Source organism: Rutilus rutilus, assembly GCF_951802725.1.
Source record: "Rutilus rutilus genome assembly, chromosome: 1".
In the NCBI taxonomy this organism is placed as follows: Eukaryota; Metazoa; Chordata; class Actinopteri; order Cypriniformes; family Leuciscidae; genus Rutilus; species Rutilus rutilus.
Window position 1 is genome coordinate 60840110 of NC_140209.1, and position 15955 is coordinate 60856064.

Here is a 15955-nt window from a genome sequence, read left to right on the forward strand (position 1 = left end):
AACTCGCTTGAGTTGTCTTCGCTGATGCGGATAATGGCGGCGAATACACAAACCTGCCAGACATAGCCAGGTGAGCGTGAACGCGCATGACGTCACGCCCAGTCGATTCCGACCCGAATCCCTCTTATTTATTTTACTGTACAGGATTATAGAGGCAATCGCAGTGATCATAGAAGGGCTCATTCAGCCCATCAGGCAATTGTTTAAGAATGTATGGGTTAGAAAAACGGGTATTTTTAACATGAAATGTTGCGCAATGCACCTTTAAGCGAAATAAAATGGACCAAAAATTGCCTGTCGAATATTATAGGTTGAATTTTTTTAACAGAATGAATATTTTGGAAGTGAAATCTGAAAGGTGAATATGGATCATTGAATTTTTAAAATGAAAATGTTTGTGAAATGTTTTGAATATTCAAAACTAAATATTCACAACTTAAATATACAACCATGTTGAATTTCAGCCCATAAAAATGGAAGCCCTAAAAATACAATGCATTAAAATGCAAGCAGGGTTAGTAACGTTAGGTAACGTGTGTCCACCACAGTGTATTTAGCCAACTGAAAATGCCTCTGAAAAGCTTAGCTTCTGAAAACAACCAGCTGGTGGTGCTTGAGAGTGCTTTGGAGGAACAGCGTTTTTCCAGCTTTTTCAGTCGTTGTACAAGTAGGATGGTTGGTCAGTGTAGTATTCGTCCTGTCCCTCCTCCACTTTGATTGGACGTCTGGGTAAAAAGTGACAGTGATGAGCGCTGCATTTCACCCAAAGTTGAACAGTTTCAAAGTTGAACTCTCAGCTACCAAAAAAAAAAAAAAAAAGACTGGGCAAACAAACGTGTGAATATTATTATGGAACATAGTGCATCAAAATGCAGTGTCATCAGTTTTCCTAAAAGAACACAGAACATTATAATGTTTTACGCACCGTTTACACAGTGTACATTTATTTCGTACCAACTAACATTTTGAATTTACAATTTCATGAATCTGAAAATTTGTCAGAACGGCTTCATGAAAGATTTACACAAAAATTTGTTCCGCTCGTGTTTCATGAATGAGGCCAGATGTTATACTTTGTTATACCCAATTATACCTTGTCTTCCCCATTTGTTCAGTAAAGCATCTCCCTGAAGCCATCTCGCTCTTCTTCTGGTATCTTGCAACAAAGACAATAACACACACATACACGCAGTTTCTTCCTCAAGATTGAAAGCCTGAAACTCTAACTGCAGCCATGGCCAAATGTATGCGCAGTGACATAAATCTTGTGTTTTACAAACCTTGGTCCAAACTGATAAATGCTCCATGAAGCACAAAATAATGAGTAGTGCAGTTGCGTTCCGCTTTCATTACGTTTGCCGTTTGATGTTGGGCAACGTTGTGGTGGTCGCGACAGCGTCTTCTCCATTATGAGTGTGCTTGCCGCCCGCCTACATTTCAAAAATAGCGATAATATGTAACATTGAATCAACATAGAAACAATATCAAATCAATCTCGCTTTATGTACAGCAGGATTCTGTGCCAGTTATTTGTCTGTTTTTACTCCTTTCAATAAAAAACAAGGTAGGGACGCAATTAATATGGTTTTGAATCAAAAAGTCTCTCAAAGTAAACAACTTTAAACCTTCAGTTTACATGCAAATATTTTTATTTATGACCCCACCACTGTTTGAACAGGAATTAACATCACATTCAGGAAAAACAAGTGGCTCTAAAAATGTGACTAATGGTGACTAAAACCCATGAACATTTAATACAAATAAAACATTATGGCCTGGTTTCACAGACAGGACTTAGATTAAGCCAGGATTAGGCATTTAGTTGATGATTAAAAGTAATGAAGAATTGAGAGTAGATTGAGATGCAAAGGCTGGAATGAAGTCAGCTTTATTGATGGCTGATTGACAATTCCAGAGACCCACAGAGAAAGAGAGAGAGGTGTGTGAGAGGAGGAGCAAATAGGACACAGATTAGCAGTATTGCACCGCCTTCTGTGTGCGATGATAGAGCGTTGTTTAGACACAACAGGAATGTACTGAAAGCACATGTTGAGTAAGAGAAAAAATAAGTGGGAAAGGAAAGGGGGAAAAGAAGATAATTAAGTGCGATATAGGTGTCCTTGCTCGGTGGAGTCGCGCAGGTAGAGTCGCAGGTCTTCACACGAGGAGGCTGAACAGGAGAGCTGAACGCTTCTTCGGCAGCGCACACACTACATACATATATACTGCTTTCCAACGGTTGAGTGAGGACAGCTGTGCCCACCCTTGCAGTTAGCTCAGCAAAAGCAAATAGCCCGTAAACGGAAGAAATCAAAACTAAAGTGTTGGACATCACGACAGTAAAATTGCAGTGAAAAATAGCAACACTTAGCAAACGTGGCTGTTATTCAAAATAGCAGTGTGTCTAATAAAATACAGATCACTTAAGTGTAAAGCGGGAGAGATGATTGATTCAGGTGCGCTCTGTGTTTCCTCTTGAACAGATATGTGGCTTTAGCGATCTACAAATTTATATAAATTGTATTTATCATTTGAATTTCATGATAAAATTCTCAGAATTTGAAAGCTGAGACCTTGTTCTTATCAAAATAACAAAGTAAATATCTTATTGCGGTTATTGAACGGGAGGTGTGCTACAAATAATGTTTACTGAAGGTAAGAAATATTTACTATGTTTGTAAAATTATTACGTTCATCTGGGCATGAAACTCTGGATGGTGATGATCCTTCAGGTGCTGCGACATTTTAGATGTGTAGATGTCTAAATTATTTTTTAGATGGCCAAAAGACTTCTAAATAGTTTATTTAATTTGCTCATTCAGCGGATGCAGGTCCAGGAGATCATGTTGTTCCACCATGTTTTCATTTTGAGAGTTTCACTTGTGCTAAAAGTTCATGCTATGCATGTGCCCTGCTTTACCCAGATAATCACCTTGTGAACTCACTAGTAACAGCCTCACCGAGCATCCAGACAGACGTGTGGAGCAAGTGCTTAATCTCAGTTCGAAAGGTTTTTTTTTTTTTTTTTTTTTTTTACGGTATCTTCCAAATTATTATGGTTTAATAACTGTGACTGTGTTAATTGTGAAATCAGGTAATCGTGACATCCTTACTCTTGTCTACTGATTGGTCAGTTTAAACTTAAAGGGCCCTATTTTAACGATCTGAAATGCAAGTATCAAGCGCAAAACGCAAGTAACTTTGTGGGCGGGTCTCGGGCGCTGTTACTATTATACCGGCGGGATAAATTACTCTTGTGCCCGACGCAAATCTAAAATGGGTTGGTCTGAAGTCGCTTCATTATTCATAGGTGTGGTTTGGGCGTAACGTGAAATAAACCAATCAGAGCATCATCTCACATTCCCTTTAAGAGCAGGTGCGCTTGTTCCATGGCGGTTGCTATTATAACGGCGGCTTTGCCAGACGCACGCCAGGAGTGGTTCACATCCGAGGAGACCAACGTTCTCGTCAGGGCCATAAAACACAGAGAAGTGACGTTGTATGGGGATGGAGAAACACACCCAAATTAGCTTCGGTTAAACAGGCTTATGATAATTTGGGTAAATGTGTTAGCTAGATTTATGCCTGTTTTTTCACAACTTCATGGACACAGCAATGATTTCCCTCGTGTGTTAATATTTTTCCTTGTAATAATGTATGGTTTTCTAAAAATGAAAACTGATGCGTCTGTGTGTAGATGAGATGAGCAAAGTGCATGCGCATTGTGCACACGCTACATTGATTATGGCCAAGCATGCACCAGGGAACGTTTGCGCCGGAACACGCCGCCTCTTTGTGCTGAACCGCCCAAAGCGCAAGTTAATACGTGCGTGTGTGGAGGGAAAAGTCCGCTGTGCGCGGGTGCAAAATAGGAATGATGCATGCGTTGGTGAACAAACTCAATTGCGCTGGGTGCAAGATAGGGCCCAAAATGTTTTGTCACATAGTTAGGAAAAAAAATAAAGGAAACCAGTGATCTGTGTCTGCTTCATTAAATTAACATTTATTAGTTTATATAATATTTGAAAGATAAAACTGAGGTTTCATTAACAATATTGCATTGAAAGCAATTAGGGTAATTTGACCAACTGTGTATTTTTTTGCCTGCTGTAAATCTTTCATTCAGTTTGTATTGAACATGCATACCGGCTCAGTTTAGCTTTCTTACATTTCATGTGTATTTGTTTGAAGTGTGTCTTACTGTTGACAAAACCTCTGTTTTCTCTACATGTAATACAAGAACTGCTCTATAAACCAGTATTGGTGTTATTTTATTGGAGTAGACATATAATCTGCAAAGAAACAATCTGAAATCTTCTCTCTTTCTCCCAGTATCTTCAGCGGGAAGAGAAAGAGAGCAGCATCTCCTCTACAGCCCCCTGATCTCAGTGATGAAGCAGCGCCCAGCGACCATCTGTGAGTATATTCATGTAGAGTGAGACATTCAACACAAGAACACAGAGTGTACACACAAACAACAAGAGGGACATTATTACATTTTAATTTTATTTCAGCAATAAAGTTCTTTAAACAGTGAAAAAAATTCATAAACTGAAGTCAAGTTCTCTTTTTAAACTGTATTTGTGATGTAAAGAAAGAGTCGGTAGGGCCTTTGTTATTTATAGTTTTTTATGATTCTCTGTTATTTCAGTTTTATATGTCTATATGACACTGCATTTTTGTTACATGGGTTTTCTGCATCAGTGTTATATGGACAGTAATCATATTAATCAAACACTTCTTTCTAAATGTGTTTGTGGTATGATTTCAAATAGGATAATTTAATATTAGAGACATTTAAATATTTTCTCTCTTCTGTTTGTTTTTGTCTTTCTGTTCATCATAATGTGTTTCCAGTGGTGGGAGATCTGACCAGATCAGAGATGTGTCCTGTCAGATCAGCTCATCCTCCTGTCAGAAACGCATCAGTCATCATGACACAGAAGCAGCCCTTCAGCACGATTCTCACCAACCAGTGCATGATGATCTTCAGAGAGTCAAAGACCGGCACAAAACCAGCATGAAGAACAGATACGAGAGAGTTTTTGAGGGAATCAAACTACAAGAGAATCAGACCCTCCTGAACAGGATTTACACACAGCTGTACATCATAGAGGGAGAGAGTGAAGGAGTGAATGAAGAACATGAGGTGCTACAGATGGAGAAAAGTTACAAGACCCTCCAAGACACTCCAATCCACTGCAATGACATCTTTGATCCTTCACCTGAACCTGGATATGAGGAGAAGAGAAGAGAGAAGAAAGACAAAATCAAGACTGTTCTTACTAAAGGCATCGCTGGAATTGGAAAAACCGTCTCTGTGCAGAAGTTCATTCTGGACTGGGCTGAGGGAAAAGCCAATCAGGATGTAGATTTCATGTTTGTGCTTCCCTTTAGAGAGCTGAACTTGATTAAAGATCATCAGTACAGTCTTCACAGACTTCTGCTGGACTTTCATCCTGAACTTCAAGATCTGGACTCAGAGATGTATGATGAATGTACAGTTGTGTTGATCTTTGATGGTCTGGATGAAAGCAGATTGACACTGAAGTTTTCAGTCATTGAGAAAGTTTCTGATGTGACTGAGTCTTCATCAGTGGGTGTGTTGATGTCAAACCTCATGAAAGGAGATCTGCTTCCCTCTGCTCTCATCTGGATCACCACCAGACCAGCAGCAGCCAATCAGATCCCATCTAACTACATCAACCGTGTGACAGAAATTCAGGGATTCAATGACCCTCAGAAGGAGGAATATTTCAGGAAGAGAATCAGTGATGAGCATCAAGCCAGCAGAATCATCTCACACATCAGAAGAGCAAGAAGCCTCCACATCATGTGCCACATACCCGTCTTCTGCTGGATCTCAGCCACTGTGCTTCAAAACATCCTGAAACAAGATCTCAGTGCAGAAATCCCTCAAACTCTGACTGAAATGTACATCCACTTCCTCCTCATTCAAACACATATGAGGAACCAGAAGTATGAAGAGAGAGATCCAGAGAAACTCCTGCAGTCCAACAGAGACGTGATTGTGAAACTTGCTGAATTGGCTTTCAATCAGTTGATGAAGGGCAATGTGATGTTCTATGAGGAGGACCTGATTGAGAGCGGCATAGACGTCACTGACGCCTCAGTGTATTCTGGGATTTGCACTGAGATCTTTAGGGAGGAATCTGTGATTTATCATAGGAAGGTTTACAGCTTTGTTCATCTGAGCTTTCAGGAGTTTTTTGCAGCACTGTATGTGTTTTTCTGCTTTTTACACACGAACAGTGAAGTTCTGAAAATGTTCCTCACAGGAAAGTCCAGAACTCAGTGTGAGAATATTCCTCTGGATGTGTTTCTGAAGGAAGCAATGAATAAAGCCTTGAAGAGTGAAAATGGACACCTGGATCTTTTCCTTCGGTTCCTTCATGGCATCTCACTGGAGTCCAACCAGAGACTCTTACAGGATGTGCTGATTCACACAGAGAACAACCCAGAGAGCATCAAGAAAATAATCCAAAACCTCAAACGAGGTCAAAAAAACAATGTCAGCCCTGAAAGATGGATGAATCTGTCACTCTGCATGATTGAGATGAAGGATCATTCTGTTGTTAAAGAAATGCAGGCATTTTTAAACTCTGAAACAAAAAGAAAAAATCTTTCTCTTGCTCAATGCTCAACATTGGCAAACATGATCCTGATGTCAGAGGAGGCGATGGATGAGTTAGACCCTAATAGGTACATCAAATCAAAAGAGGGTAAATGGAGACTGTTACCTGCTGTGAGGAACTGCAGAAAAGCTCTGTGAGTGTGAAAATATAAACATAATTATATTTGACAGAAGTTGTGACAGAGGTTTGATGAGTTTTATGGGGGTTTGTGTTCACAAACACTTTTTTTGTCTTTTTTTTTTTTATATACTTCGTGAACATAACCAAGCTACCAGTAAAACTAGTCCAACTCTAAGGCAGGTGTTGATGCCATTTTAGTCAATATAATTGGTTATAATTGGTATAATTGGTTTATATAATAAAGTACTTCATATATACATACAGTATATATATATATATATATATATATATATATATATATATATATATATATATACACATACATATCGTCGCTGTCGGGCAGAATCCTCGTATCTCCAAAACCATTATTTTTCAGGAAATTAAAAAACTGCATTTTTTTTTAGTTATTAAACATTGTATCGTTAAAGTTGGTATTATACCTTATATTGCTATCATGTACTGTTGTGTACCAACATTAACACAACATTTCCCCAAAATCATGTTTAATCGGAGATACAAGATTTATGACTTGGGAGCAGTGTTAATTAAAGTCTGCTGTCGTGTTGAGCCTTTTGACAAGAGATAAGGCTTTAAGAGCTATTCAAATCTGATGATTGTGGTTACATACATCTTCCTAAACTCCATTTTAAACGTTTAAGAGATATGCGTGATGCAATAACAAAATACTAGGCTGTCTAAAATAGGTAGAAATTAATCTGCACGCAAACAAAGTCGGCTTCAATAGTTAACCAAAGCTAACGACTGTGGTTACATACATCTTCTTAAACTCCATTTTAAAGGTTTAAGAGCTATAAGTGAAGCAGAACAAAAAAACGATGAGGTGACTAACGTTAGGCTGTCTAATAGGCAGAAATTAGCCTAATCTGCACGCAAACTTACCTTCGTGGCCCACGGGCTTCCTTCTGCACCAAAGCATTACAGCTATCAATTTTTAACAAAACAGGCCTACTCAAATGTATCTAACCTAACTATTTTTTACTCGTTATTGTCTAAAAAACAGACAGAGTTATCCAAATATAGGCTTACTTGGTGCCAGTAGACAGACCTTTTTTCTCCCATAAATAAAACCTGCTACTTGGGGTATTTTACATGCACAGTGCCAACTTCGAGTCAGTAAAATAATAAAAACAATAATTTAATGCTGGTATCCAAAACATTTAATTCAATTCATGTATTATATTAGATACATTTTAAAACTTCAATGCACATTAGGGATGCACGATGATATCGGCACAATATCGGTATCGGCCGATAAAAGCTTTAAATGACCATCATCGGCATCGGCCGATATGAATATTTCTGCCGATGAGCCTTGCCCATAGGGTGCCGTGTTTCCTATGTGCACGTGACGACCGTGAACATAGTGCCAGCAACTTAAACTTCCAACATATGGAGGCATTTCGAGCATGGGCGTCAGTTTGGTTTGAGATGTGCTGGGGACAGAGACGCATTTTCAGAAGTGCTGGGTACAATGACGCAGTCATTTTTTTTTCTCTTTCGTGCAGGTCATGTTTTGAAAGACGATGTCCTGTAGCTTACTAATGTAAGCTCTCCAAGCTACTATGCTCTCCACAGAGCATTTGACATATTCATATGTCGAATATTTGACATATTCATAATCATTACTTTTGCGGTTCTTTGTGACAGCTTTTAGTTGCTTTATTGGCAGCGCCACCCTTACATGTTACATGAATGGGTCGCCACTGCATCAGCACCGAAAACAGGGAAGCATTTGGTAGACCTGTTCAAGTAAGATGTAGCCTATATTTTTTATTTGAAATTTTATTTTTATTTATTTTTATTTATTTTACTCCTAAGGACTGAAGTTTGAAGTCTGAACTTAAAATTAAAATGTGGCACTGGCATATCATTTATTCTCCAAGTGAAATAATTTACTTATTTTTCAGGGGTGAATGTCTGTCTACATTTGTACAATTATACATTTATGGTAGAATCAAATGTTGTTTTGTTTGTCTTGTGTATTGCCTTATCTACAACACATGAGTGTAATACGGTAAAGAGTACAGGAGAGAGACTTGGATTTCTCTTCAGTAAAATTAAAGTGTAAATATATCAGGGGGAAAATGTGTATATATATATCGGTATCGGTATCGGCATCGGACAAAATTAGTTTGAAAATATCGGCATATCGAATATCGGCCAAAATGCAATATCGTGCATCCCTAATGCACATGTATAATAAGCCTAGTAATAATACGCCTAGTAATAAGTAGACTAGGGCTGTCCCCGACTATGGATTTTCATAGTCGAATCAGAATCGTCATGTCTTGCCTATAGTCGACTAATAGTCGAATCATGTGTATGGGGGCGGGGCTTTAACGTTTCAAAGCCGCGATGTACAGAAAATCACACAAAGATATAGAAGAAAATGTATAAAAACATTTTGGATCAATAAAACTAAGAACTCCAGAAAGCCACACTGCAGACAGGATTTGCATTTCACATGCAAATCAAATTAAATCGGCTAAATTACCTGTGCGAGCAGGCCAGCCTACAGCACAACATCGATGCACCGAAAAAAATAAACAATTAATTTACTAAATTAAATTAGAACAGAATATACCTTTCTAATAAATAAAAATAAAAATACAAAACGAAATAAATCAGAATCACAAGATGAGCAAATGTGTGCAAAATGCCTAAAGTGCAGAGGAACATATTCAAAACACAAGCCACAAATAGTTAAATTAGATAACCCTGACAGATTAATAAATAAAATACAAATAAAGAAATTATTAAAATAACGATAGTAGCCAGAATTTTCAACTTTGTCTTTTTAACTGCAGAAACAACAATAAATGCTAAACTGGAGAGGCAGTCTTTTCAGCTAAAAATGTTCACAGCATCCAAAAATCAAATTAGAACCGGCTGAAAAGTTTTGAAATCACTTGTACCCTACCTGATCGAGAGAACAAATCCAGTCTTTCACTCTGACTGTGTCCGTTGGAGTCTTTTCAAATTGTGCGCGCATTCTAACGTGAAACCCAGTCTATGCGTGAAACGTGTAAACGTTGGCCGGCAGAAGTGCGATTATGGTTTTCCTGATGCTAAATCCAGCCTTGGAGAATATCTTTTCTGATGGTGTACATCCACACTTTAGATTTTCTTATCCCAGACATTGTTAAAGATTTAAATCCTTGCCGCGAAGACGCTCCTCTGTCGGTCACGGATTGAAAGTGAAACTTAAATCTGTCGCGACTCGCGGGGTGTTTGGATTTATTCACGCACGTTAAAAAATATTTATTAAAAGCTTCTTTCTTTGCACATTTTTATATACAGCATTATCATAATAGGCTGAATATTAACGACATAAAAGCTAGTTCTATGTGAAATCAGACATTGAGCGCCCTCATATAGACCTTATGCACCAGAGAAACAAGGGCGCCGCCATCTTTGGAAAATTGTCTTTTAACTTCCGTTTTGCGGTCGCTCTGTATATTTATATGGCATTTCTGTCCAGGAGTAATTAGCTTTTTAAGTGGATTTACTTAATGTAAAGTTAACGAAAGTTATCATGAGGACTGTAATGTTTAAAGCAGATGACTTAACAAATGTAAATCGACCGGGAAGATTTTAAAACGAGCCGTTCATTAATAAACACGCAAAACGCTGTGAAAATACAGACCGGAAGTCAAAAGACAATGAGCGCAGCGCTGAAAAGGGGCGGAGCTACATAAGGTCTATAGCCAAAGTGGCATGATCCTCATTTCATAACACCTCTGCGAAGATTCGACCGTGAGATCGGTAGTCGAATCAGGCTCCTCCTATCGAAGCATCGAATCTTCGACTATTCGGGGTCACCCCTAAAGTAGACATTTAAAATACATTAATAACAGATATCATAGTTTAACACAGATAAAATCAGAGTTAAGGCTTGCTTTACGTGTTGCTCGACGAGGATTTCTTAATCGTTGCGACTTCCAATCCTGAGGAGACAAAATGCCGCGAGGCTCCCGCCACTGAGTGAACAAGAGGTGGAGTTAGGAGGATTCTCAGACAGTTGAAGTGTCCAATGGAGTTAAGAGATTTGCTCTCAAGCTATTTTCAACACTTTCGATTGGTTAATAATTTTTAAAAATAACAGAACCACGTGGGGACTGACCAATAGCATCGATTTGTGAAAAAATATCAAATTGACAAAATTTGGACATACAAGGTTTCCGCGTGACAACGACGAAATATATATATGCTGATTTTAGGACACTGGCCCTCCAAATTTCCTCACACAAGTGAGTCTCATTCAAATTTACTTAAAAATTACAGACAGGTGTGTTTAATTAGAGTTAGAACTTAAGTCTGCAGGACATCAGCCCTCCAGGACTGGAGTTGAAGATCCCTGATGTACATAATGTACTTTTAATTAAGTCAAATCTTTGTTTTAATTTTGACCAGAGAGTGAATGTTAAAGGAAAATGATCTTTTATGGTGAATTTGGTTAACTAAGTCAGTGCTTCTCAAACCTGTCCTGGGTCCCCCAACACTGCACATTTTTGATGTCTCCCTCATCTAACACACCCGATTTAACTCAGTAGTTCATTAGTAGAGACTGCAAGAATTGAATTGGGTGTGACTGATGTGAGAGACCTCCAAAATGTGCGATGATGGGGAATAATATATTGCATTAAAATATATTACGATATATTGAATAATGCTGAATAATGTAATGTGCATGTTGAAAACAAGTAAAGTCTAATTGGTCAAACACAAATTATTTGAGTTCAAAAGACTCAGATTCCCATCCAAATAGTTGCCTCAATTTTTTTAGTTAAACCAAGGCAATATTTTTTAGTTTGGAAACCTTTTGCCTTAAATTTCTCAATTATTTTTTAACACATTCTCAAGCAAAATATTGCCTTGGTTTATCTAAAAAATAATTGGGGCGACTATTTGAATGAGTATTTTGTTTATATTATATTTTTATTATATATATTTTGTTTGACCAGTTAGACTTAAGTAATACCAACAGAACTTTCCTCGTAAACTCAACCCAAATACTTTGTGTGGCAGAAACATAACTCAAGTGAAAGTAACACATGAATACACATTAGTGCAATAATAAATATATTGTCACATATTTTTCAATTTATGAAAAGTGACAATTCCTTGTTCATCATATTTTAATATTAACGCAATATATTCTGTATATTTCGAATATATTTAAACCATTTAATATATTGATCATAAATACGTGTATGGAAATATATTTTCTTTGCATAAGGGGACATCAGCACAACAGCATGCATTTTAACCAGAGTCCTTGCTGTTTTCAGATTGGCAGGCTGTAATCTCACAGATCAGCACTGTGACATTTTGGCCTCAGCTCTACAATCATCAAACTCCCCCCTGAGAGAGCTGGACCTGAGTAACAATGACCTGCAGGATTCAGGAGCAAAGCTGCTCTCTACTGGACTAAAGAGTCCAAACTGTCAACTTAACATACTGAGGTTTGTGTTTCACACTGATGATAATTAGTACAGACCCCCGTCAAGCATGTTTAAGAAGAAATAATTTTGGGAAATAGAAAAATGTTCTGTTTTTTCCTTCATAAGCCTACCACAAATCTAACTGCCCTCTTGGAGATGTGTATACAGTGGGGTCCAAAAATTTGAGGCAAAAAGTAAAAATGTTTAAATTCTGCACTCTTTTATCATTTTATAAACATATTTTCATGACAAATTACCCTTTTCTAAGCCGTCTTTAAAATTTTACTGACCAGTCCTATATTAACCACTGTTGCTGTTTTTTTCCCCTACGTTTTGCTTTTTTTAAACTATATTTATGAATCGTCTTTGTGTTTGGATCATTTTAAATACAATCAAAAATAATCCAAAAATATGCTAATTTGTTTTTGTTGGGTCACCCAAAATAGTGACACAAGGTTTCTAGAAATACAAGTTTTTTCCCTTTAAGACATTCATACTGTAGATTTGTCACCTTCATTTCTGTGACATCCACCAGCTAGAGTTCTCCATGATCTCCACCAGAGGACATTCTTTCTGACTCTTTAGCGTCTCCACCATGAACTACATCTCCCATAACCCATTGCCCAGACTCATTATGGTTTGATTACTTCTACCTGTCTATCATTTGCTTGCATAAGTTTGTCTATTTAAGCTCTGTGCTTCTACCCACTGTTTGCGAACTGTTAGTGTAAATACTGCAGTTCTTGAGTACTTGTATCTTCGGCCAATGCATATTGGCGTGCAAGATTTGCATCTCGCGTTCTGCCCCGCAGTGTATAAATATACGGAAGAAGATGCAATGCACATTCAGCATTTTTTTTTTTTTTTTTTCTAGTTTCATACTTTGTGAACATAACCAAGCTACCAGTAAAACTAGTCCAACTCTAAGATGTAATTTTTGGTTTATGTAATAAAGTACTTCATCATATATATATATATATATATATATTAGGGCTGTCAATCGATTAAAATTTTTTATCAATTAATCGCATGATTGTCATGAGTTAACTCGTGATTAATCGCACATTTTTTTATTTGTTCTAAATGTACCTTAAATTAATACTTTTCAAGTTTGTAATACTCTAATCAACGTGGGCATGGATAAATATGGATGCTTTATGCAAATGTATGTTTATTATTGAAACCATAGTCAACATAGAGCATGAAGACGAGACATGTTTCAAAGGTCATAGATGTTTTTCAAAGAACTTGTTCATGTCTATTAGACACATGTAGAAAGAACAAAGAAATACCAGGTTCCCATTACTTCTCTTTCTTTGCACTGAGCAATTAACACAAACATGTTTAGATTTTTGCATGACAGGGCAGCTCTTCTGAAAATGCTAAATGTACATGTATTATTTATTATTAGGTTACATTATAGTTTGTCTCTCTCTGTGCCCATTTTGATGAAGCTAAATTCTCAATAAAACAGTTTTCATTGGTATATTTTACTGTTTCTGTTGTCAAACAACGGAATGAATATGAAATGGTGACTGAAACGCGAGCCATTAAGACATAACCAGCTCTCCCTTCCAAGATGTTAATCTGCACAAAAATCCTGATAATCGAGCCGTCGTCTGATTAAATCAAATACACATAAGATAAACACAATATCTGGTTTGCGATTTCGGCTATACTTGCATGTAAAATTAGAGAAGCAACATCATATCTGTGTTTAACTGAATTAAAGCGCTGCTCCTCTCTCCAGTGCGAGACGCAGAGAGAGAGCGAGAGAGAGAGAGGCGCGCGCGCGTGCTGGGAGAGCAGTACCGGCGGTACCGGTAGATTCTCAGAAACTAAATAAGGTTTGGGCGCTTTGTTGAAGGGAAAAATCGCTAAATGGGTCTGCAATGTCGCTAAGTTGGCAACACTGTGTATCTCCATTTCTCCAACTAGGGGTTGGGCCAAGGGTCAAACAGAAAATACGCGCTGCGTTAATCGAGCGTTAAAAAAAATAGTGCCGTTAATATGATTTTGCGTTAACGCGTTATTAACGCGCTAACTTTGACAGCCCTAATATATATATATATATATATAGCTCCAGTCCTGGAGGACAAGTGTCCTGCTGAGTTTAGGACACTGGCCCTCCAAATATCCTCACACAAGCGAATCTCATTCAGATTTACTTGCAAATTACAGACAGGTGTGTTTAATTAGAGTTAGAACTTAAGTCTGCAGGACATCAGCCCTCCAGGACTGGAGTTGAAGATCCCTGATGTACATAATGTACTTTTAATTAAGTAAAATCTTTGTTTTAATTTTGACCAGAGAGTGAATGTTTAAGTAACATGATCTTTTATGGTGAATTTGGTTAACTAAGTCAGTGCTTCTCAAACCTGTCCTGGAGTTGAAGATCCCTGATGTACAAAATGTACTTTTAATTAAAGGTCCCATTGCATGAAAATTTCACTTTTTAGGTTTTTTAACATTAACCCTCTGAGGTCTGAGCTGTTTTCTGGGCCCTGGAGGTGTTCTGACATGCTCTGACATTTGTGGTTATTTCTGTTACTTGTGACATTTTCATGGCTAAAGTCTAATTACACTGTATTCAGCACAAACTCTGCTACAATAATATATCAGCAGCATGTGTGTAAAAGTTTGTAGTTTTGAGATAATGACATTTATGCGTGGTTTGTGAAAATACAAAAAAAAATTCTCACTGAAATAAGGTCATGAAACCCATACTGATTATTTCTTCACAAGACTTTTGAAAATTGTATGACGTAGCCTAGAATATTTGCTCTAAAACTATCTGAAAATCACCCTGACTGCTCATTCAGAGAAGACAATATATTGATTTAAAATTTTTACGACGTGTTTTGTGTGATAAAGCTTTATGCGGGAGGGGCGGATCATCTCATTAATATGTAAGGCTTTTTACACCTGAGAAAGACAAAGACACTCCCTAATGGCCCTATTAGGAGCTTATCAGGGCCCTATCATTCTGAGCAACCTTCCACAAAGAATGAGGAGATTTAAAAAAGAATGGCTTTTAGATTGTTTGGATTTATTTACAACACAACATGATCCAAAGAAAGAGACCTTTGTGCCATTCCTAAAAACATTGTACATACCTTTCATTTCTAAGGTGTTTGATTTTCACTTTACCATGTTCATGTACAGAGACATGTACTGTGAATGTTGAAGTCAGCAGGACTCAGTGGCATCTGGGTCCAAAAAAAAAAAAAAAAGTGAACATACTGATATCAAGAGAAAGGCCTACACGATTTTGGGAATACATTTTAGATTTTTCTGGTTAAAATTGCTTTTTAAAATTCACAGAATACACACACACACAAATGTTTCCAACAATATATTATATAATGAACACCAGGTTTGTTGTGCCTTGTAGGTATAGGCTATGCGCAGTGCTGCATAAAATAATAACAATATAGCAGCCTATATAAATCTTCCAAAAGATTTCAGTAACTAAGCTAGAGAAAAATATATTGATTATCATGTTACTTCAAATGTTTACGAATGGAAATGGAATGATGATATGAAATGAGATAATAGTAAAACATGAAGCCGTTTGGAGCGTTTTGCTTTTCCAAAATATGATACATTCAAACGCGATCGCGATCCAAAATGTGATACATTCAAACGCGATCGCGCTCAAATATAAAACATTATGGTTACCATATACATATCTACGTTTGAGCAGATATCCAC

General features: G+C 37.4%; 1 protein-coding gene across 1 annotated transcript in view; it reads left to right on the forward strand.

The window, feature by feature from the left end:
* Positions 1-15955, forward strand: part of LOC311294900 (uncharacterized protein) — a 151006-nt gene that overhangs the window by 96652 nt on the left and 38399 nt on the right. Inside the window, exon 7 of the mRNA XM_084415962.1 lies at positions 12089-12262. Coding sequence (XP_084272088.1) covers positions 12089-12262 — 174 coding nt within the window. The remainder of the gene's footprint in view (positions 1-12088; positions 12263-15955) is intronic.